The sequence below is a fragment of the Podarcis cretensis genome (assembly GCF_951804945.1).
Source record: "Podarcis cretensis genome assembly, chromosome: 8".
In the NCBI taxonomy this organism is placed as follows: Eukaryota; Metazoa; Chordata; class Lepidosauria; order Squamata; family Lacertidae; genus Podarcis; species Podarcis cretensis.
Window position 1 is genome coordinate 78573441 of NC_137177.1, and position 22654 is coordinate 78596094.

Below are 22654 nucleotides of genomic sequence, written 5' to 3' on the forward strand. Positions count from 1 at the left end.
CTATGGTTACCAGATTTTTTTCAATGAATCCAGGGGCACTTTTTTTTTTTTTTAAAGCAGAGTAGTCGTGAGGATGGTGAGGCAAAAGACCCTGGGCCCAAGCACACATGCATATTGTATAAAGGTGCAAAGCCCTTCTTTCACACCCTGTGAAACATAAATGCGCAGAGTTTTTAAAAAAACTGGGCAATGCCTGCTTCCCCAAGACTCCCCCGATCTGTCAAAACAAAGGAGGAAGGGGGCAGGAGATCTGTACCATTGGACGTCCCTGGTTTTCCTTCGGCAGTGGCGGTGGCAGCAAGCAGCTCCTGAAGCTAGCCAGAGCCAACTGTGCTACCAGGCTGGCTCTGGGCTGCTGAGGCTGCCACTGCCACATTTTCTGGGGACAGATTTGCAAATCTGGGGATATTCTGGGGATGGAATTTGTTCAGGGACAGATTTGCAAATCCGGGGACTGTCCCCGGGAACAGGGGACGTCTGGTAACCCTACCTTAAACCCAGGTTATGGATGCAGCAACAGAATGTCTATGCACACTTTTTTAATAACAAAGCTGAAAATGAATGAACTGCAGCTAAAATATTATGTTCATTTTTCACATGGTCTAGTCCTTCCCCTGCCCACCCCCCTAATATTCTTAAGAGGGTCTCTTCTCCAGTCTTCAGAGAGTAGCTGAAAGTGGGGAGGCAGAAAAAGGTCCTTTCTTTCCACTTTGCAGCTTTAATCTGAAATCTTATGCGCAGCACTGCACCCAGAGCTCAGAAACTGCTCACACTAATGAAATTCCCGGTCGCAAAATGCACATAGATTAGAACTATGGGAGATTTGAACACTGATAGGTACAGTTGCTCACATCATAGAATCTCAGACATAGTGAGAAGGGGGACCCCAGGGTAGAAACTACTCTGCTGGCAGAGACATGTCCAAAGGGGATTCAGTGCATCTCTTTTAGCTCCCAGATACCTAATACAGACAGACTAGCTGTGGTAATGTGTTTACAACTCTTTAGAATTGGAAACAGCCAAGGATAAACCGGGGTTGTCCCTCCACTGTCAAAAGCAGCGAACCTTTCAATACTTTGCTGGGAATCGCAAGTACAGAGAGTTGCTATTGTATTTAGGTCTTGCTTGCGGACTTCCCATTGGGGCATCTGATGACAATCTGTGACAATAAGATGATGAACTAGATGGACCCCTTTTGGCCTGATCCAGCATGTCTGCTTTTTGTTCTTATGCTGTCATCTCAACTACTGCCATGGAGCCAGATTCTTGTTCTGCAATTGCATTTCTGCATGAAGTGGCTCATACATGGATGAAACCTGATATAAATAAAACACAAAACCTCCAGTAGATTTTTTTTTTTTTTTAGGTCTTCCTGGATCAGTTTATTTCCTTTGCTTTTTTGTTTTTTTCCTTTTTGGTGGGTGGTGTTCTCTTAAAAGGGGTGGGGTAGAGCGGTAGCAAGTAGAGCATCTTCTCTGCATGCAGAAAGTCCAAGATTTAATGTCTGAAACCCTGGAGAGCCACTGCCTGTCAGTGTAGATAATCCTCAACTGGATGGACCAATGGTCTGGCTTGACTTGATATCATTATAGTCTTTGTTTTATGATACTGTATAAAGTAACTTCCTATGGTCCTACCTTTTAAGGAACCACCCTTTCAACACTGATCAGTCTACTGAGGAGCACCTTCAAGTCTGCCACATAAACATCTGTGAATTATACCGTATTGGCCTGAATATAAGCCTCACTTTTTCCCCAAATTCCAACCGTAAAAAGTTGTTTTTTTTAAAAAATAATATTTATTAAGAGTTTAAAGATTATAAAAAGAAAGAAAAAGAATTAAACAAATCAATATAATACAATACAAAAACAGAAACAAAAACACTACATAAAACATTGAATTAACAAAACAAAACAAGAACAATTAAAAACACTTCCAATATTTTCAAGCTTTTCATTCACTTGTTTCATTGACTTCCTCACGCCTCCCTTTTTGTATTCCACTTCAATTAACTGTTTCAGCAATTCCTTTCCATCTTCCTCTGTTTTCTGTCCTGTAATTAATCTTAACATATTCTAACCTTGTTTTTTCCCTTTAATACATTAACAATCTATCTGTACCTAGTTCCTTATAACATTTCTGCCAAAGCCATATAACTTCATTCCACCATTTTTCTAAAGCTCATTAATTTTACAATATTTCTGTAAATAACCTTTATTTTTTTCCCAATCTTCTTCCACCGACACTTCTCCCTGGTCCCAACCGTGAAAAGTTAAAGTGTGGTTTATATTCACGACCTTACAGTATGCAGCTAGGAGTGTGGGACAATCAGTGCCAGGAGTACGCCATGCATAGTCCCCCGTCCTCTCCCCCAAGGCAAGGAAGGGAGAGAGAACGAGGAAGGGGAAAGGGTGCCAGCAGTACAGGTTGGCTCTCCCCCTCCCCCCTTTATGCAGCTAGGAGTAGTGAGGAAGGGTGTGGCTTATATTTGGGTATTTTCTTTTCTTTCCCCCCTCCAGTTTTTAAGGTGCGGCTTACATTCGGGTGCAGCTTATAGTCAGGCCAATACGGTGTGTCTAAAGCACACAGCTAGTCCAGGGAAACCTAGATGCTGCAATCCGTGCTCTTCCAAGTCTGCATTTTACTGAGAAAGATCAGTTGAAGCGGGCCAGCTGCCTCTCATGGAATCTTGTTGATCATTACTATCCTTCTCATTAAGGAACTTAAGCAAGATCAGTAGTTGCCTCTGCAGTCAAAAACACAAAAAAGCCCAGTTTTGAAAAAGTAAAACCATTCCACAAATTTTGTAGCACCCCCAGCTAAGAAGAAAAAAGCATATTGTTCCCAGGAATGCTGCAAAGCCACACAAGTTAGTTTGCTATAACTAAGAAGGTCTTTAGTTTGGTCGGTGCTCCTGTAGTAGAATGCCTATAGGTGCTCCATGCATGCCACCTTGACTTCCATGTTGGAAGGAAGGCGGGATATCAACATGCTAATAGCTTCACATATTCCCTGTAGGAGGGAGGGAGAAGAATTTCTGGAATTTCATCCTCCTGTCCCAAGCAGCACTGCTCACTTGCACGCACCCGTGGTCTCTGGCTCCCATGACCTGAGATGCCACCAAATTTCTGCACTCGGAAACAACGGGGATGAAAGATCCACATTTTGCTCATGTTGACGCAGATTATTTTGTACAAAAGTTTCTTGAATGGAATTGCTTTTAAAGAAATACATGGGGCGTTGACCCCTCTCCACACAGTCCTGACCCTTGACCTTTTTCATTCTCTCTCTAATCCCATCTGAGTCTCCTCCCAGCCACGGTTTCGCTTGTTCCTAGGGGCAAATTCTTATTTGGGCCTCTTGTGATGAGAAACATATTTGTCAAACTGAAGGCCAAGGAGAGGATCGTGATCCTCTGTGTGTCAGTTGTTGCCTCCCCTAGTTGTCCTTGTTCCTTTTGCATTTGTCTCCTTTGTGCCCTGGTATCCCTCTGCTAGGATTTCAGCAAGGTGTTTTGTTTTGTCACTTCTATGCCTGTGTTTCTTAGAATGTGTGTACTCAATTTAATGATGCAGGTGGACTATCATTTAGATCAGGGATCAGCAAACTTTTTCAGCAGGGGGCTGGTCCACTGTGTCAGACCTTGTGGAGGGTCGGACTATATTTGGGGGGGGGGGTGATGCAAGAGGAGCACGAACCCTGGTGGCTGCTTACCTGTGTCTTGCGAGCGGCAGAAGCTGGCGGCAGCAGAGGGACAATAAGCGGCGTGCTTAAAATGGCGGCTGCCTTGAGCAGACACTGGCTGCTGCTGCTGCTGGCACCAACAAATTCCAGCCCCCTTCCTCCTCTAGGCAGGGCAGGGAGAAGCCAGGAGGAGGGAGGGAGGAGGCGCTGCTGCCGCCGCCACCACCTTGTGAGGAAGAGGGAAAGAACGTGTGCGCTGGCGATCCGCGTGGCGATTCCCAAACAGTTCGTGGGCCGGATCCAGAAGGCAATTGGACCTGATCGGGCCTGCAGTCCTTAGTTTGCTTACCCATGATTTAGATTGTGTGTCACCAATATGACACGAGTGCCCACAGAGGCCTTCCTTGGTGGCATCAGGGTCCTGTCTTCTCAGTGAAATTAAGTGGGAAGCCTTCTTTAGCCAATAGCTTTAGCCTAAATTGCAGCACAGGTGCCATTTCAGGGTAGAGGGGCTTACAGCTAGGGAGTAGAGAATTGTGACATGCCTGTAGTGACGATGACAGTTTCTTGGGGTTGCACCTGATACCGTTGTGCCCATAAAGGTTGAGAAGCCTTGTCTAGGATTATTTTGTACAATGCCTTAGCTGCATAAATTTCTGCAGGTCTTGGCTGGACATGCAGAGTGACATTCCAGGGCCAAGGTGGGAAATCTCCAGTAACAAATGGTATCCCATTGCTGTAAAGCACATGTGGTGTGTGTCTCTTTCTGAAGCCAACTTAACCAGCCTTTTAAATAAACCTACAAAAATTACAAGCCTGAAATAAATTTTGCTAGCTTTACTAGAGTCTGACAGAAAGCTCCATCCCTAGAAACATAGGAGTCTGCCTTATGCTGTGTCAGATCATTGGCCTATCTTACTCAGTGTTATCAACACTGACTGGCAGCAGCTGTCTGGGGTTTCAGGCAGCGAGTCTCTCCCAGCCCCACCTTTGGATGCTGGGGATTGAACTTGGGTCCTTCTGCATGCAACTATGTGGTCTGTCTTTTGCATTACTATGTTGGGTGTAGAATAAGGAGGTTTGCTTCTCCGCCATCCTGCTTTGGGTTGTGTCCAACTAAGTCCTACTCACTGAACCCATTGAAATGAATCTAAGTTGCTTGTGTCCATTAACTTCAATGGTTCTACTGTGAGTAGGACTAGCATTAGATAAAACCCCTTGTGTCTATGTTCTTCCTCTGCCAACTGATCTCATTCCTCTGCATGGCTACTGGGCAAATGTTTTAAAACACAAGACTGGTTTTAAGCTCCAGCCACACTGTGCCAGCTACTAGCATTGCAGACTGAGCTCAGTACAGCAAGTGGGGACACTGGCTAAGTAGCTGGCCCCCAAGGACCAGTGCCTATCCACTAGATCAGGCATGGCAAACGTGTAGTCCTCCAGATTTTGTTGGACTCCAGCTGCCATCAGCTCTAGCCAGTATGGCCAGTGATCAGGGGAGTTGCATGATGGGAGCTGCAGTCCAGAAATAACTGGAGGACCACAGATTCTATGTCTCTGCCCTTTGAAGCTTCAGCCTCTGGCACCTCTCCTCTGTCTGACATGTTTTTCTCACAATAGAAGACCTGAGAGGCTCCCACTCTCATCCCCAGCTCATCCTTGGCTTTCCCATTTTGGTCTAAGTTGCTTCTTATCTTCTGATTTTTCAATGCCACTTCTGAAACTGGATCTGTGCCTGCTCTGAACCATGCTACCCACTTCTGGTTCCTCAAGAAAGACAAGCAGGAACACCAAAACCTCACCAGGGCTGTATCCAACTAAGTTCTGGAGTCTGACCGTTGCTATCCTTTGATCAGTTTTCTGACTTGTCTCTGAAGACCATTTAAGCAGGGCCTATTTTTCAGATGGGATGCTAGGTTAAATGTGCATGGAGGGCATGCTTGCAAACTGAATTGGCCATGAAACCCTTATGCAGGGTTGTGAAGAAGCCAAATGTGGCTCTCCAGGCCTCCCTATTTGGCCCTCTGGTCTCTTCCCCAGGTTACAACCCTTCCTCAGCTGCACCCTCACCATCCCCAGATGTTTATGCCTGGCTAGAATGTGTCCCTCTTGCTTGCCTGGATGGAGAATAGAGAGAGGGAGGGGTGTAAAAACTGGCCTATGCTACAAAGCTAAAATTCATATTGACAAACCCTGAGACTGGGAATGCTGGGTTGGTGTATACACTCTTAGACTTCACATGGTGGTATTGATATGTCAAAAGCTGAGGCTTTGGGGAATCAGCCCCCAAATGGACACATGCATTATTCAGCCTCCTGCTGCCCTATGCAAGAGAGAAACCTAACTCTAGACATCAGGTGTCGGGGAAAATGGCAGGTTAATGCAATTTGAGGTTCCCCATGCCTCCTCTACATCTCTGTGGACTTCAACCTTTTGGTAGCCAATCTACCAAAACCATTTTAAAGTCCCAAGGACTTAGGCTGCAACCCTAAACCAAATAATTGCAGAGTATAAACCATATTAAACACAGTGGGATTTACCTCTTGAGTAAACACTCTTAGGATTGCTCTGTTGAGATGATCAGCAGAGAGAATTATTTCTCCAGAGCCAGCCAGTCAGTGAGGAAAAACATCCACCTGTTTCTTACCAACAAATGTTGAGAATCGCAGCAACAGCATGTGGCAGTTCTGTCTGAGAGGAATATTAGCCCCTTGGGGTGATATGCATGAGCTTAAAAATATTTTTCTCTTTCTCTGATGCTTCCCGCTTGTTGAACAGTAACTGGAAAACAGTCTTGTAATTCCTTAAGAATGTTAAAGAATTTCAAAAGTTGATGCCTGAGTGTCCAATTTGATGGTTTGGGGCCAGAGTGTGTTTTGCCAGTTGCCTGTGGAGGTGGCAAAAGCTACCCTTGAGCTTTTAAAAAATGTATGTTTTTTTAAAGGTGCTGTCACAGTTCTTCTTGGAAGCTGGTTGTCTAAACAGTTAGTCACAAGCTTCTAGGAAAGTCTATATTCTTTCGCATCCCATCTGACCCTGCTCTTTTCCAGCCTCAAAAGAGAACTTCCATCTGTTTTAAGTGACTCTCTTCCTTACAAAAACACACATTCCAGTTACTGATGATAAAACAACTTCCATAATCTGTCAATAAGCCACTAATAACAACTGCTTTCACACATGCATGCGCGCGCGCGCACGCACACACACACTCAAAGACACGTGACAAATCTTTCATACTTGGAAGAAATTATTGTTGTCTTTGGTGGGGGACCTTGGACCTGCAGGCCCAATTAGGCCCACCAGACGGCTCTGTTTGGCCTGCGGGACCATCTGAGCCAAGTCACACCTACCTGCTCTAAACCAGACATCATATATGACATCTGTATGGGCAAAAAATGGGTCACCTGGTGTAATTATGAGCCCAGGTATTTGACAGGTAAGTGGCCCCATGAGGGCAGGGAGATTAGAATATTGCCCACCAGCCAGATTCAGTTTTCCACCCCTGCCCTGATATATGTAACATGCAAGTAGTTTTATAACCTTTTTTTATTATGCAGAACTCAAGTTGCCCAGATGTTGGCTGGGCCCCAAAGGCTAACGATATTCTAGTTCAACCCAGTTTCAAGCCCTGTTATATTATCCAATGGTCAAAACTGATTTGTTTATTATTTTTTCATCAGTTTGATTTAAATAGATAATCTCTGCTCTCGAGACACAGCACATGAGGAAAAAGAGACAGGAGGGAGGGAGGGGAAAACAAGCTCATGTGTATAAAATCACAGTTGTTGTAACACAGTTACATAGTTCTGGCTATGCAGATTCTGGCTATCCAGAAGACCAGCAACTCCTTGTCAGTGGTGATTCCTTCTGTCTTTCTTTCTCTGAAAGCACTATTCCCCCCATTCCACCTGCCCAAGATTAGATCCAGGAGCAGAGCAAGTGACAATGTCCAGGCCAGGAGGGCAGGGACTGTTCATCTTGGGGTCAGCATCTTCCCCAAAGTCTTGATTTTTTTCCAGTATAAAGTCTGGGATGCACACACAAGCACAAATGCTTTCAAAATGCTCTTATGCAGCCCCTGTTTGTATTTCAAACAGAAGATCCCAGCAGGTTGTATATCTGAGTCTCCATCTGCAAGCTGATAAATTATAAGGATCAACATTATTGTCAAGTGGATTCGGCTCTCTTGAGGAGAGGGAATTGAAAATGATGTGTGTGTTTTTCAAAAAAGAAACGTTTGTGCTTCTTCCAAGATTTAAGAATATGTGTGGTCTCGCTCAGCCTTTTGTTTTGAAGTATAAAACATCTTGTCTCGTTCTCCTTTTTGACAAGCTGTGGAAAGGAGAGAGAAGTTAGTGCTAGAAAGTGGCAGCAACAGAGCAGCCATAATTATGATAGAGGGTGGGAAAGGATAATGGCCAATTTGTCAGTAGGTGTTGACAAGAGAGATAAAGTTGGAAGTAATTAACTGCCTGACATACAGGGAATGATGTTTCTGCCTGCCAATGGGACTGTGACAGCCATTTATCACTTTTACAATGCACTACAATGAATCACTCTTGCTCAAGGAGCAGAAAAGACATGGGCGTCCTTAATTCCCTCCCTAGAACATCAGAGGTTTATCTCCCAAGTCCATCTTCTGTCTCAGAGGTGAGAGAATCCTGGCTTGCTGTTTTGTCGATAAGGATAATGTTGGTGCTAGCGAGTAATTGGCTGACGATTTGGAAGCTTACAGCCTGCTGCAGGGGGTGGATAACCAGGGTTTTATTACACCAGTGCTTACAACTCTGCATAGCTTCTCATAATTGGGGCTTGACCTTCGCCAGGATCTAACCTTGTTGGTTCTGTGAGTCTCTTGGTGACGTTCAGTACTGTCAGGAGGCATGGTGTGCTTCTGGACTTCCTGACAGGGACAGAACCAAAGGATGCTATTTTGCAGTAGCTCTGATCCCTGCTTATGGGTTGGTCCCAGAATATAGGGATGAGGAATTCCTGTTTGGCACGTAGACTGGTGTATGCCTGCATGGTGCTTATTGGCTTGATTCTGTCAACAGACCATGAACTTGTCTGTTTTTAAGCACTGTACATGAGGCAATAGCTTAGGAGAAGAGTTGTGGTTCAGTGGTGGCTCTCACAAAAGATCGCTGACACAAATAGGATTGTGTAACAAGTAGTGAAAGAGACCCTGCTGTCTGTCAGAGTTGACAGGATTGACCTAGCTGGGCCAGAGGCCTGTATTTGTATAAGGCAGCACCCTATATCTTGAGTGAAGGGATATAGCTCAGAGAAGGTGCCCCCGTACCTTGTATGGAGAAGGTCCTAGTTTCAGTCTTCTAACTCCAGTTAGAAGTATCAGGTACAGAGTGACAGACAAAACCCTGCCTGAGACCCTGGGAAGCCAGAGCAGGGCTTCATTGACAAATATACTGACCTGTAATGCTTCCTGTGTTCCAATGTAAATGTAAACATCTTCCATATTGTAAATGTGCGTGCTCGTGTGCTGAGAAGCCTGAGAGAGGATGCTCTAGAAAGAGGTTCATGACTAAGATAAAAAAAACTGAGCCAGGACTTCCTCGCTGTTCCTCTTAAGATTTGTGCTACAGTTCTGTACATTCTTATTATCAAGAGGAGTGATAAGCATTTGAAGTTCTGTTTGACTATTGCCTGCAGTTTGTCTAAATGGGAATGTATTAGCAGGGCTCTAAAAAAAGGTCCTCTCTCTTCCTTGTGCAGTATCCTAGAAAAGCTAAACTTACTCTGAGCACTTACGATTTGCTCTTACAATGAAGGGGAGTGCGTAGGCAAAAGGTTGCCGTCAAGCGGGCTTCATGAAATCCCAGCCAACCCTATAAAACTAGAAAGTCACAACGCAAAGCAAGTGTGTGTGGCCAGAGTGTTGTTGTCTGCCCTTTTATAAGTCGGCCAGGTTTTCTCCAGAAGCCCATAAAACCCGGCATGAATTTGAATCCTTTCATAGGGATTGCAGCGCTAGACTCAGCTGAGTACGTCTGCTAGGCTCAGAGGGTACCGGCCTGGCCTACGCTTTCTCCAGACAGGAGACAGGACAATGAGGTGTTGCTGTTCTACCACGTTAATACAGTGTTCTCGAAGCATTGCCAAAAGAGAAGCTCATCGCACATCTTGTGCTGGCTTGTTTTGGGGTGGGTTTTCTTTTTTGACACACTCCAATGCAAGAATTATGGATGATTCCATCCTTGCATATGGTTCTTTGCCAGCCTGGTGCCCCACGGACTGTAATTCCCATCAGCCTCAGTGAGAGTAGTTGTTAACTCTTTGCAATTTTGTTGGTTTGCTGCATCAACTACAAGAATGTGAGCATCCAGCCATCCATACCAGAACTCAGATAGCGGAAGGGGAGTGGGTAAAGCAGGGTGAGGAGAAGAATGTACCAGACAGGGAAATAAAGTGAAGCTATTCACCACTAAAGGGACGCGGGTGGCACTGTGGGTTAAACTACAGAGCCTATGACTTGCCGATCAGAAGGTCGGCGGTTCGAATCCCCGCGACAGGGTGAGCTTCCGTTGCTCGGTCCCTGCTCCTGCCAACCTAGCAGTTTGAAAGCACGTCAGAGTGCAAGTAGATAAATAGGTACCGCTCCGGCGGGAAGGTAAACGGCGTTTCCGTGCGCTGCTCTGGTCCGCCATGCTGGCCACATAACCCAGAAGCTGTACGTCGGCTCCCTCGGCCAATAAAGTGAGATGAGCGCTGCAACCCCAGAGTCAGCCACAACTGGACCTAATGGTCAGGGGTCCCTTTACTAAGAACCTAAGAAGAACCTGCTGGATCAGGCCAGTGGCCCTTCTAGTCCAACATCCTATTCTCACAGTGGCCATCCATATGCCCCAAATGGGAAGCCCACAAGCAGGATTCAAGCACAAGAGTATTCTCCCCTCCTGTGGTTTCCAGCAGCTGGTATTCAGAAGCACTGCTGCTGCCTCCCAACTGTTGGGGGAACTGGAAACAAAAGGACAAGAGAAAAAGTGAATGTCCAATGCGTGCAGGCCCTTCATCAAGACTTTTCATATACAGAAGTTCAGTCTCTTGGTCTCCCTCAGTAGAAGAAAACAGTATAATACATAGATTGAACTTGTGTATTTGAAATTCCCCGATGAAGGACCTGAGAGGTCCAAAATTCATGGGACATTCACTTTTACTGCTGCTGCTTTGCTTCCTGATCCTGCCCCCCTAAATTTGCTGGGCGTTTCTGTCCCACCTTTTGCAAAAAGGGGACAATTGATGCTTCTTCAAGAGAGTAGCAAACTGCAGGGCTGAAGTGGGAGAGGCAGCTGTTTAATATAAAATGTTTATTTCTTCTTCAGTCCTTATGAGATCTCTCTTAAGGGCGCTTAAAACCTCTAATTCTTTTGAGGGATTAGTAGTCTTTCTAAAGGGAGCGGGGAGGAGGACTTCCACCAATATATTTTTTTTAAAGAAAACCTGTTATGACTGGATGCCCATAAAGCCCTTGAATACGTGGATGTTCAAGAGGAGGAATAGGCCGCGGGTAGGAAGTCCTAGCTTAAGGGAACGCAGCCTAGAGGAAATTAAAACAATGACATGCAATAGACATGTGAGCCTCAGCTGAAGTCCCCTGCTGCCAACTCTGCTAAATCTTGTTCAAAGCCTAAAATCATGTGGCGGCGGCAGCAGCTATTTGGGGGAATGGAAGGCTTGGTGGCTGAGAACAGTAACTACAGCAAAGGTGTGTGGAAGAATCCTGCCTATGAAATGGGCAATGCTGGTCTTCTTCTTTATTTACAGATGGCTTCTCATCTTCAGTATCCACTTTGTACCAGATTAGCAACTGCATCAGTTGTCCGCATAAATGACTGATGTGACTTGCACAATGACATTTGTGCCATCCAGGTGTTGTGGGTCTACAACTCCCATCAACCCTGATCATTGACCATGCTGGTTGGGACTGATAGGAACTCAAGTCCCACAACATCCTGAGGGCCACAGGTCTCCCATCCCTGAACTAGACTGTCACTTGCCTTTACTGCTGCATGCTACCTCCCATCACACACCTGCCATCTTTTAATGCAGGGATGGGGAGACTGTGGCCCTTCAGATGTTGCTGGACTACAACTCCCATCATCTCTGACCATTGATCATGCTGATTGGGGCTGATGGGAGATGGAGTCCAGCCATATATGAAGGGCTGCTCTATAGTCTCCTGTCATTGCACATATAGCAGGGGAAGATTGGTCGCAGTGGGGAAACTGCCATTTTATGATTGTTTATGGTGCTGTTTTAAAATGTATTTATACTAGTTTGGTTTGAACTTGTTTAAAAAAAAAATTGTTTGTGGAAGCTGGAAAAGCGAAATAGAAATCAATAAAACACTAGGATCTGCCCTAAATGGCTTTTTATTCCCACTTACCTCTTTCCAGTATTAACAATAAACTGCAGCAACCAGAGGCAGCAGCCGGGGTTCTGGAATATGCCATGAAACACTTTGGGGAGCTGGTGAGTAGCCTCTTAATTCCCCATCTCCCTGTTTTCATTTTGAGAAAGAGGGTCACAGCTCCATGGTAGAAGATCTGTTCAGCTTGCAGAAGATCCAGGTTCAATCCCCAGGCAGGACTGAGAAGGATTCCTGCATGAAATTTGAAATAGCTGCTACCAGTCCATGTAGACCATACTGAGCGATAGGGACGCATTTTTTCCAGCTTAGTATAAGGCAGCTTCCTATGCTAGCCCTTCATCCGTAACCTTGAGGACCAGAATCTTACTTTACTTTTAGAGCAGAGGTTCTTTACCTGTGATCCTTGGATTCCTAGGATCATAGGCTTTGGGGGTCCATGAACTTTAGAGAGTGTAAAAATATGACACACACACACACACCCCATTTCCTTCCTGTTTCTTTGAAAATTGTCTTCGTGAAAAAAATTCTGGGAAGAACTTCCATTAGATTTCCAACAGGGTCTATCACCCCAAAAAGGTTAAGAACCACTGTTTTAGAGGAGGGTTCAGACTAGAGCATCTGCTTTGCATGCAAAAGGTCCCCTAGCATCTTCAGATAGGGCTGGGGGCGGGGAGACCTTTGCCTGAAATGCTGAAGACCCGCTGCCAGTCAGCGCAGCCAGATTCATAGTCTGACTTTGGTATGAGGCAGCTTTCTATCTGCCTTCATGAGTGGAACCCATAATCCCCTGATCACATCAGCAAGCTCTGCATCCTCTCCTGTTTTGAAATGATCTGCCTGTGGAGCCCCAGAGGCCAGACCTGCAACGTCTCACGTGGAGGGGCACTGAAGTGTGGCATGTGTTGTGTGTGTGTGCAGATTTATCCTGCCTGCAGGGCCCTCAAAGAATCCACTGCTTGGCATAACGTCGCAGCAAGAACTGCCAAGGGCTGAGCAGAAAAGAACATTGGCCTAGAGCCCATGTTGGGGCGGGCGGGCAGGAGGGGGTTGCGGGAAGCAAAGAAATCCCAAAGAAATCCAAGTGGTAGCTTGTCCCCTCCCCTCCCCCCCCCTTTAATCCCTTGAAAATGAAAATCCTTAAAGAAATGAGAGGCTGGTGAAAGTGTTGGGAATTTGAAAACTGTCGTTGGTCGGCACTTCTGTTCTTTTATACCGCTCACCTTCAGAAAATCTGGACTGCTAAGGCCAGTACTAAGGCCTTAGTATCCTTTCCCTTGCTGCTGTACAATGCCCCACGTGCTTGTAGGCTGTCTGTCTGCTGGGCTGTTCCAAATTTCATCCCCTGCTGCTCTTGTTTATATGTGTTGATGCTACTTAGACTTGGAGCTGATGGCACAGCAGGCAGTGGAGGCTGGCTCTGTTAGGGCAAAGGGGATGTTGTTCCACCAACCTCAGCCAGCCCCCACCTGCCTGCCTTCTTACTTACATCCAGCCCTGCCTGTCAGCTCCCTCCTCTTCCTTAGTCTCAGTATTGCCCTTGCAGGACTCAGCAGGCAGGAGAAGGGGGTGGGCAAAACTAGAATGAATTGACTCTGCCTGCCATTGGCTCTGGCTTCCCCACCTGCTGGTGTCTGAGCCTTCTGCCCTACTGCCCACAATGGGCACCAGCCATCAGTGGTTGCAAGGGAGGCTCTACTTCTGTCCTTGGGTCTCCCAGTGGTGTTTGCTGATGCTCAAAAGGGATGGCTAGATTTTAAGGGGCTGGAGCCAAGAGCCACATTCATCTTTCGCTAGCCTTCTGGGGGCCATGTGCCAGCAGTGACTCTCACGTGGAAACACACACACACAAACAGACACACACACAGGCACACAGCTGCCCTTTCTCATGTGACCCAGGCAAACCAGCCAGTCATACTGGCCTAGATGGACCAATGGTCTGATTATTATTCATCTCTTTATTTTTCATCCATTTATCTAGGGCTATATCCAACTGAGTAGGGGCGTGGGTGGCGCTGTGGTCTAAACGACTGAGCCTCTTGGGCTTGCCGATCAGAAGGTCGGTGGTTTGAATCCTCATGACGAGTGAGCTCCCTTTACTCTGTCCCAGCTCCTGCCAACCTAGCAGTTCAAAAGCACACCGGTGCAAGTAGATAAATAGGTACCGCTGTGGTGGGAAGGTAAACGGCATTTCCATGCACTCTGGTTTCCGTCACACTACCGGTTCCGTTGCACCGGTAGCAGTTTAGTCATGCTGGCCACACGACCCAGAAAGCTGTCTGTGGATAAACGCTTGGCTCCCTTGGCCCGAAAATGAGATGAGCGCCGCAACCCTATAGTCGCCTTTGACTGGACTTAACCGTTCAGGGGTCCTTTACCTTTTACCTTTACCTTTATATCCAACTGAGCCCTGCTCAGAGTAGATTGACTGGTGCAGGGTAATGTAAACTAATTTGTGTTAGTTGGAACCTTGTAATAGTGGCCTGTTATACTTGATTTTGGTATGGATATTTATTCTGCCATGTTCAGTTCTAGGTACCCCCTTTACTTTGGGGTATCTGTTGTTGTATGTCGTGTCTTATTAAAAATAAACAAATAACAACATTTTTTAAAAAGTAGATCTATTGAAATTAATGAACCCAAGGTAGTCGTGTCCATTCACTTCAGTGGGCCTACTTTGAGGCAGACTAGTATTGGATACAACTCCCAGGTTTTTATTTCCCCCCTTCCTTTCTGCAAACATCTTCCCAGTGCTGCTTACACAAAGCGTTCCCTCCCATAATGCTAATGGCATAACTATAGACCTATTGTGAGATGGGACATGAAAGCATATGAGACTTGCATCACTTGGGTCTTCTTTACTCCTGCCACTTTCCCACACTAAAATTTGCTATTTTGTTAACCCTCTCTTCCCGCCTCTTCCCCACTTTTATAGGAAATTCAAGCAACCTGGTATGAGAAACTGCATGAATGGGAAGATGCTCTGGTGGCCTATGACAAAAAGATGGATACAAACAAGGATGACCCAGAACTGATGCTGGGGCGCATGCGCTGCCTGGAAGCCCTGGGGGAATGGTAAGAAGAGCCAGCGTGGTGTGGTTAAGAGTGTCAGACAAAGAGCTGTGTTAAAATCCCTACTTGCAGATGCACATTGGGGGGCTGTCTCTCAAACTAGCCTACCTCACAGGGTTATTGTGAGGATAAAATGAAGAAGGGGTAACCTGTGTATGGCACTTTGAGCAATGTAAGGGGAAAGTCAGTTATAGATGCAATAATACATAAATAAAGAGCATCTTAGCATGCTAAAGACCACACGCTCAATCCATGGCGTCTCCAGGTAGGAGTGGTATTTGTCCTCTGTCAGAAGCCTGGAGAGCTGCTGCCAGTCAGCATAGACAAAGCTGAGCTAAGCGGACCAATTATCTGATTTGGTACAAGGCAGCTTCCTATTAATCTGTAACTTTATTCAGAACCATGCTCAGTTGTAGAACATCTGCTTGCGTGCAGAAGGTCCCATGTTCAATCCTCAGGTATCTCCAGGCAGAGCTGCAGGAGACATCTGTCTAAAAGCCTGGAGAGCTACTGCCAGTCAGAGTAGGCAGTTCTGAGCTAGAAGGACCCAGTTGTCCGTCTCAGAATAAGCCAGCTTCCTAAACTCCTATGGGAAACAAAAACAGACATTTGGTATGCGAAGCATGTGCTCTTCCACTGAGTTACAATCCTTTCCATGGTTCTAATTAATAACTTAGGAATAGATATTTTGATTCCCCCTCTTCTTGTTTAAACTACTTTGGAAATTTTTGCTGGAAAGTGGGAATATATTAAAATAAGGTACCTGCCCATTAGCCCATATAAGAGTTTGCAAAATGACTTCCCTTCTGAAGGAGGGTGGGAGATGTGGGTAGTTTGCTTTTTGCAGACTTGCGTGGATCAAGAGCCTTTGTGAAGTGAGGAGTCTTTATCCCTAGCAGGGATCTGCAGCATGCACACTCAGTGTGCATATGTGTATATGAGAGAGAAAGGGAATGTGCTTTTTTTGGAGCCTAATTGGAAAAGACAGAACCTGCACAACGTACTGTGCAGTTCAACCTGGAGGGTTCAGCAAATCCAAGCCAGTCCTGCCTAAATCGCTGCATGCCTCATGTCATTGAGCCTCTCTGTTTCGATGGGTCCTGACGTGAACCCAGGTCGATGGCACAAGGGGAGTGGGAGAGGGGAGGGGAAGATGCCTGTCGATTGAAGTCACTCCACAGACCAAGGGGGCTGCACAGAATTACCTGAAGCAGCACAACCTGTACCTGATATTCCCATCTTTTTGCATCCTGGGTGGCAGAACGGGGAGGGGGGAGCCAAGTGACTTTGTGGAGAGTGAGAAGTTAGGCTGCGTTGGCTTTACCAAGTCTTCAGATGAATACACAATGTTTAAGAACAAAAGAAGCTCTGTCAGCTGAATCAGGTCATTGACACATTCTAGTCCAGCATATGGTTCTCGGGGCGGGGGGGGGGGGACCAGATGCCTCTAGAGAGCCTGGAAACAAGATTCCAGCACAAGAGCAGTCTCCCCACTTGCAGTTCCTAGCAACTGACATTGTAGGTAGAACACAGCCATCGTGGAATGCAGCTTTGGTGCCTAAAGGTCAGCTAACATCATATTAAAAGAACCATCAGATTCAATTAAAATGAGTACAAATCTGACAAATAAAACCAGTAAAGAGGAGGAAATAGCATTAGTACTTAATGCTAATGCTAAACAGAGCAGCTTAAGACCCAAATACCTTGAAGGGAGTCTGTATCCAGCTAAGTCATACAAAGGTTAGACCCATGGAAATTTAAATACCAACTTTTAAAAAAATAAACAGTGGCAAAGTACTGCAGCAGAATTTGTGTAGTTTCACCCACCTGTGGCATTTCCTTCTGAGAATCACCTGCCTGCCACCCTTGCCTTTATTGTCTTTTAAGACTCCCAGTGAAGTCTCTTGTGTCCTTCCAGTCCTTTCGACAACCTTAAATATTTTGCTTCAATGTTGCTGCTGTTTTGATCACTTTTCACTTTCAATCAGTGTTGTTGCTCATTAGCTGCCAACTTTCCTGCATGTGGTTTTATTTGCCTTTTAACACTGTCTTGTTGGATTGTGTGTGTGTGTGTGTGTGTGCGCGCGCGCATTTAAAGACTGCTTTCATGGGTGGGTGTGTTTAATGACACTATATTTTAGGTTACAACCTTAGGTTACAATTACAATTCCCTTGGAGTGAGTTGTCTCCAGCATTAGTCCTATACAGGATAGACCCTTTCAAATTCATGAACATGACTAACTGTGGTCAATTAATTTTAACGGGTCTTCTGAGTAAAATTTGGCTGGCTACAACCCAGTAAATCCAACTGATCTCAATGGGGCTTCTGTGTGAATATGAACAGTATTCCAGTATCATCAGCAAACTGCAGTTTTGGGTTTATTTTTTCACAATTACTGAATACTGTTTCCTTAATGGAAAGGCAGTATAAAATGCACATTTTAAATAAAAGCAGGGAAGAGGATTATCAACAAACTAACTTTTGCATCCTTGTTTTTTTCTTCTTCCTAGGGGACAACTTCACCAGCAGTGTTGTGAGAAGTGGACCTTAGTGAACGATGAAACCCAGGCGAAAATGGCAAGAATGGCAGCAGCAGCTGCATGGGGGTTAGGTAAGTCCCAGCCTTAAGACTGTCCTTCCCTGCATGCACACACACACACATATATATATTGGGGGTGGGGTGGGGAGTTTTGCCAAGTGTCTAATCTAAGCACTGAAACAGACAGTCCCTCTAAAATGCTGTTTCACAGAGAAGGGTGTCCAGCACAGGTAGACATGGGATGGCAAATGATTTGTTGAACACTGGGGGTGCATTGGATATAGGGAGGTCATCAAATTTTCTTCCATTGAGTAGGTTTAAGCTCATTTCTTTCAGGGGCGCTATGGGGCAGCTATATCTCCACAGACGTAGCCCTTCAAACGTTTTCGACTACAACTCCCAACAGCCACAGACTTTTGCCAGGGATGATGGGAGTTGTGGTCCAGGGACATCTGGAGGGTGCAATGTTGGCTACCTCCGGTACAGGGATTAATCCCTTTCTTCAGGTAGATTAGAGAGGATAGATGAGCATGTCCCACTGGATGCCTCCCAACTCTTACGGCTTATGCAGGTTGTGTCTGTCTCTGCAGGTCAGTGGGATAGCATGGAGGAGTACACCTGTATGATCCCAAGGGATACCCATGATGGCGCCTTCTATCGGGCTGTGCTGGCCTTGCATCAGGACCTCTTTTCATTGGCTCAGCAGGTACACTGTGAACCTTTCTGCCATCACCCGCTGTGGTTTGAAGAGCAGCAACTGGGTGTTGCTTTCCCATATGGCAGGGAAGGCTCCTGTTTGAGGGGACCCCTGGCAAAATGCCCTCTGGTGGGCCTCCTACACAAGGGCGCCCTCCTTCGGCAGCCCATGTTGGGATCTGACCATGGTAATTCATGCTGTGCTGGCTGGGGTTGCTGGGAGTTGTAGCTCAAAACATCTGAAGGGCACCAAGGAGTGGGAGGCTGCTCTAGGACACAAGAAATCTTCAGTCTTTATGGTGCCACAGGACCATGCTGTAACAGACTCAAATGGCTGTTGATCAGGCACTTTTGTAAAGTGTCCCTATATGGCAAGCCTTACCCGCCATCCAGGCAAGCAGCAATTCGCAAACTGGTCTTTGGTCTAATCCTGCATGGATATTCCTATGCTTCTGTTGAGGATTCAATTTATGTTGTCTTTGTGAATGTGAAATACACTGTTAATTTTAGGAGGGGATCTTGTATTATTTGGGGGGGGGGGTGGCTACATCCATCCTGCCCCACCCTGTATTAAGAGCTGAAGTTGTAGAATGAATTCCTCTTTAAGAAAGAAAGAAAATAATCCAAATAAGCCCTGTCAGAATCTGTCTGTCTCTATTGATGTGCACAAGAAAATTCAGCCAGGCGTTTGAAAGAGCTAAGGCCTCTGTAATTAACCTTTTTCACATTCTGGGAAGGGGGTGGGGGAAGAGGGAAAACTCTGGAGGAAATATTATATAATATATGGCACGACACCCAATGTTTTGGACTTCTCTTTGTGCATAGCCTGTAAAATGTGAAATGGAAGCTCTGGCACACATAGAACCTCAAAACCTAATGGAGAAAGATTATGGGATGTGCCTAGGTCATAGTAGGCAGTGCGCTTTCAAGCATACATCATACAGGCACCATTTTATTTGTATGCCGCCTTTTCATAGTTAAAGCCAGGCTCGAGGCAGCTTACAGCATGAAAAAAATTCAGTATATAAATTACATAAGCAGGGTGGGACTCTGGTCATCCAGTTGTTGTTGTTGGGACTCCAGCTCCCATCAGCCTCGGCTGGCAGGGCCAATAATCAGGGAATATGGGAGATGTTTTCCAGCAGCATCTGGAGGACCACAGGTTCTCCACCACTGCTGTCGAGGATTGGTCCTTGTAGATGCACCTTGGCCAGATCCTGGATGACATTCTGGGAAGCTTTTCAGCTGGTACACCTCTTGATAATTGGTGTGTCTCCAGGGTCTCGGGCAGAGGTTCTGAGAACGTTGAATTGGAAATGTTGAGGATTCTGCATGCAAGACAGGTGCTCTGCTACTGAGCTACAGCCCCTCTGCAAGCCTGACTCAGCTTGTATGTTCCTGGGCATATGGAGTCACTGTCAGTACTTTGAAGGAAATGCAAGAGTGGAGTCTGTGTACAAAGCAGGGCAATGTATCTGTTCTAGAGCAACAGGCAGGAATAGAAAGGAGCCAGTAATAATGGACAACCCAAGAAAGACCCTGGCCAGTCCACAAGATCTTGAAAAAGCGCAACTATCCCGAACAAGTGAAGGAAACAAAGTTCTAGACGTACATGGTCATTTTTTCCTTCATAACTGAAGTGCAACAGCCTCTCTTCACCTCTCCACTGTTTTTTGTCTTTTTTGTCTTTAAGCTTATTGTACTATGTTTTCAGTGTCTCCATCGCCTTAGTAGACCCTTCCTTTCTTTTCCTCCATCAGTGCATTGACAAAGCCCGAGATCTGTTAGATGCTGAGCTGACAGCTATGGCAGGAGAGAGTTACAGCCGTGCCTACGGGGTGAGTACTTTGCTCCTGGCCTCGGGTGATGACCCTCTGTTTGGGAATTGTTCCGGCGCAGCAGTGATTGGGATGGAATGTGATTGGCTGTTTCCTTTAGGCGATGGTATCCTGCCAGATGCTTTCAGAGCTGGAAGAAGTCATCCAGTATAAACTTGTACCGGAGCGACGTGAGATCATTCGCCAGATCTGGTGGGAGAGACTCCAGGTAAAGAAACTGCAGAAAGTTTATAACACCAGTATGGTGTAGTGATAATTGAGTGCTGGGCTTGGATCTAGGAGACCAGGGTTCAAATCCACACTCAGGCATGAAGTTCACTGACTGACCTTGAGCCAGTCACACTCTTACCTAACCTACTTCACAGGGTTGTTGTGAGAATAAAATGGGGAATCGTGTAAACCACCTTTTGTCTCTTGGAGGAAAGTTGGAGATAGGTAGAGTACCTAGAGCAGTAGCCATGTCAGCAGTCACCGAACACTCTAGCTCCCCTGAATCTTAGCTTCCTTCCATCCATCCTTTCTACCTCCCTACCTTGGAGCAGACGCGGGCTTGCAGCTTGATAGCCAGTGGCTGCAGTCCGATATTAACTCCAGCACCCACCCAGAGGAAGAATTTTTTCCACCGTGGCGCTCTCCTTCCTGTTGTTCCTGCGTGTGCTTCTGTGCGGCACAAGAAGCTGTTTACCTGTTGCTGCCAACGGCTTGCTTTCCCCCCCCCCCCCGCGCTCTCTCTTTCCCTGTGCCATTTGGGAAGCTGTGACAAAGCTCTTTGCCTCCAAGATTGCATTCCTGTCTGGAAAGTCTCAGAGAACATTCCGCCCAGGAGGAATAGCCCGGAGCAACGGGGTGGGTGAAGTCTGCAACTGCAACTGTTTATAGACCTTGAAAAGTAAGGGAGAAAGAAAAAACAGGACACCGAGTTCTTGTGTGTTTTTACAGCATCTTCCTAACAAATACAAAAAGGCCCACTTTATGTGGACCTCAGGGAGCTTTAGATTTCCTACCTAATTTGGATGTGGGATGGCATACCTGGCTATCTAATAAAGGCACTGTACTCTCTCTGTTTCTCTGGAGCAGTCTTTCTAACCAATGTTTAATACTCTGTTTTGAATGCAAGGTCTACAGTAGAAGTAAACTCTTGGAGATGTAAACTCTTGTTTTCCTTTGGTGCAAATTGCCACCATTTGTGGAAGATAGGAAAAGCCCAGATGGGCTCTGGGTCCCTCTAAATTTCTCATTGGTTACATAGGAAGCTGCCTATACTGAGCCAGACCATTGGTTCATGTACCTTAGTGCTGTCTACACTGACTGGCAGTGGCTCCCCAACATTTCAGACAGAAGACATTCCTAGCCCTAAACCTATATGTACTGGGGATTAAACCTGGGAGCTTCTACATGCAAGGCTGATGCTGCGCCACTAAAGGGTCTTTTCCCATCCCACCCCTCCAACTGTTGTTCAAAGCTGGCATGGACTTCTCCAATTTGACTCATGTCTCCACCATGGCAGTGGGCATTGAGCTATTGTGGCACTCAGCACAGGTAGGTGAGAGGAAGATGCCTCTCCTGGCTCAGCCTGCCTGCCAACAAGGCAGCCTAATTCAAAGGGATGGCCAGGCCAGCGAGGCAGCAGGAGAACACCAACACTAGGCAGGGAGAACAACAGCCAAAGCAGAAATGCAAAAATATCTTTGTGGGGAATGTGTTCGCTTAGCGCCCCCTCCCCCCAAAAAACCCCTTTTCTTTCTCCTTGTTTTTCTTGCAGGAACAAATTGTCGTTGGAACTCAAAATAACATGTTCTTTTTCGGAAATTGAGTCAGACCGCTGTCTTGTTGTTTTGAAAGGGATTTAGGAGGACACAGACGTTACTGCTTTATGTTTTCAAGTCTGTTCCTTTTACTGGGGGTTGATCGTTCCTCCTCTCCGAATTGCCCCCCTTTTTTTCCATTAACGAACATAGTTAACGCTGGAGAACCTGGCCAGCTCCTGGAGCTGACTTCTACTTACAGTCCCCAAGGACTGAAGTTCAGCAGCGTGTGCAGGGTGAAGTGGTGTGCAAACTGCGAAAATTAAATGCATATTGCTTGATGTAATAAAGCGGTGATGTTTTCTCTTTAGAAGTTGTCTGTGTTCCGCATTAGCAGGAGCACTAGCTGCTTGTTTGGACCCACGATAGGTTAGATATTCCTTACTAACTGCAACATACAGCAGTCTTTATTTTCTTCTCCTTCCTTCCCTGTCTCCCCTAAGACAGCCTTTTTTCTGTTGAGGGCCACAAGAGTAATGGTTCAAGGAAAACACATTGGTCTCTCCCTCTGTCCCCCCTTTTGCATTTCCAGCTGGTCATTAGAACAACTGGTAGCTAAGAATTTGTACCTGCCTTTGTGTATTTCCTCCTCCCGATTCATTTTTCTTCTTCCATCGTGCCATGGTTATGGTT

The 22654-nt window shown here is 46.0% G+C and overlaps 1 protein-coding gene across 4 annotated transcripts in view; it reads left to right on the plus strand.

Annotated features, from left to right (window-relative positions):
- The window catches only part of MTOR (mechanistic target of rapamycin kinase), a 100513-nt gene that overhangs the window by 56165 nt on the left and 21694 nt on the right, over positions 1 to 22654 (plus strand). For all 4 annotated transcript variants that reach the window (XM_079986652.1, XM_079986654.1, XM_079986653.1 and 1 more), the window contains 6 exons: positions 12099 to 12174; positions 15006 to 15145; positions 17654 to 17754; positions 18273 to 18388; positions 20139 to 20216; positions 20317 to 20424. In XM_079986652.1, coding sequence (XP_079842778.1) covers positions 12099 to 12174; positions 15006 to 15145; positions 17654 to 17754; positions 18273 to 18388; positions 20139 to 20216; positions 20317 to 20424 — 619 coding nt within the window. The remainder of the gene's footprint in view (positions 1 to 12098; positions 12175 to 15005; positions 15146 to 17653; positions 17755 to 18272; positions 18389 to 20138; positions 20217 to 20316; positions 20425 to 22654) is intronic.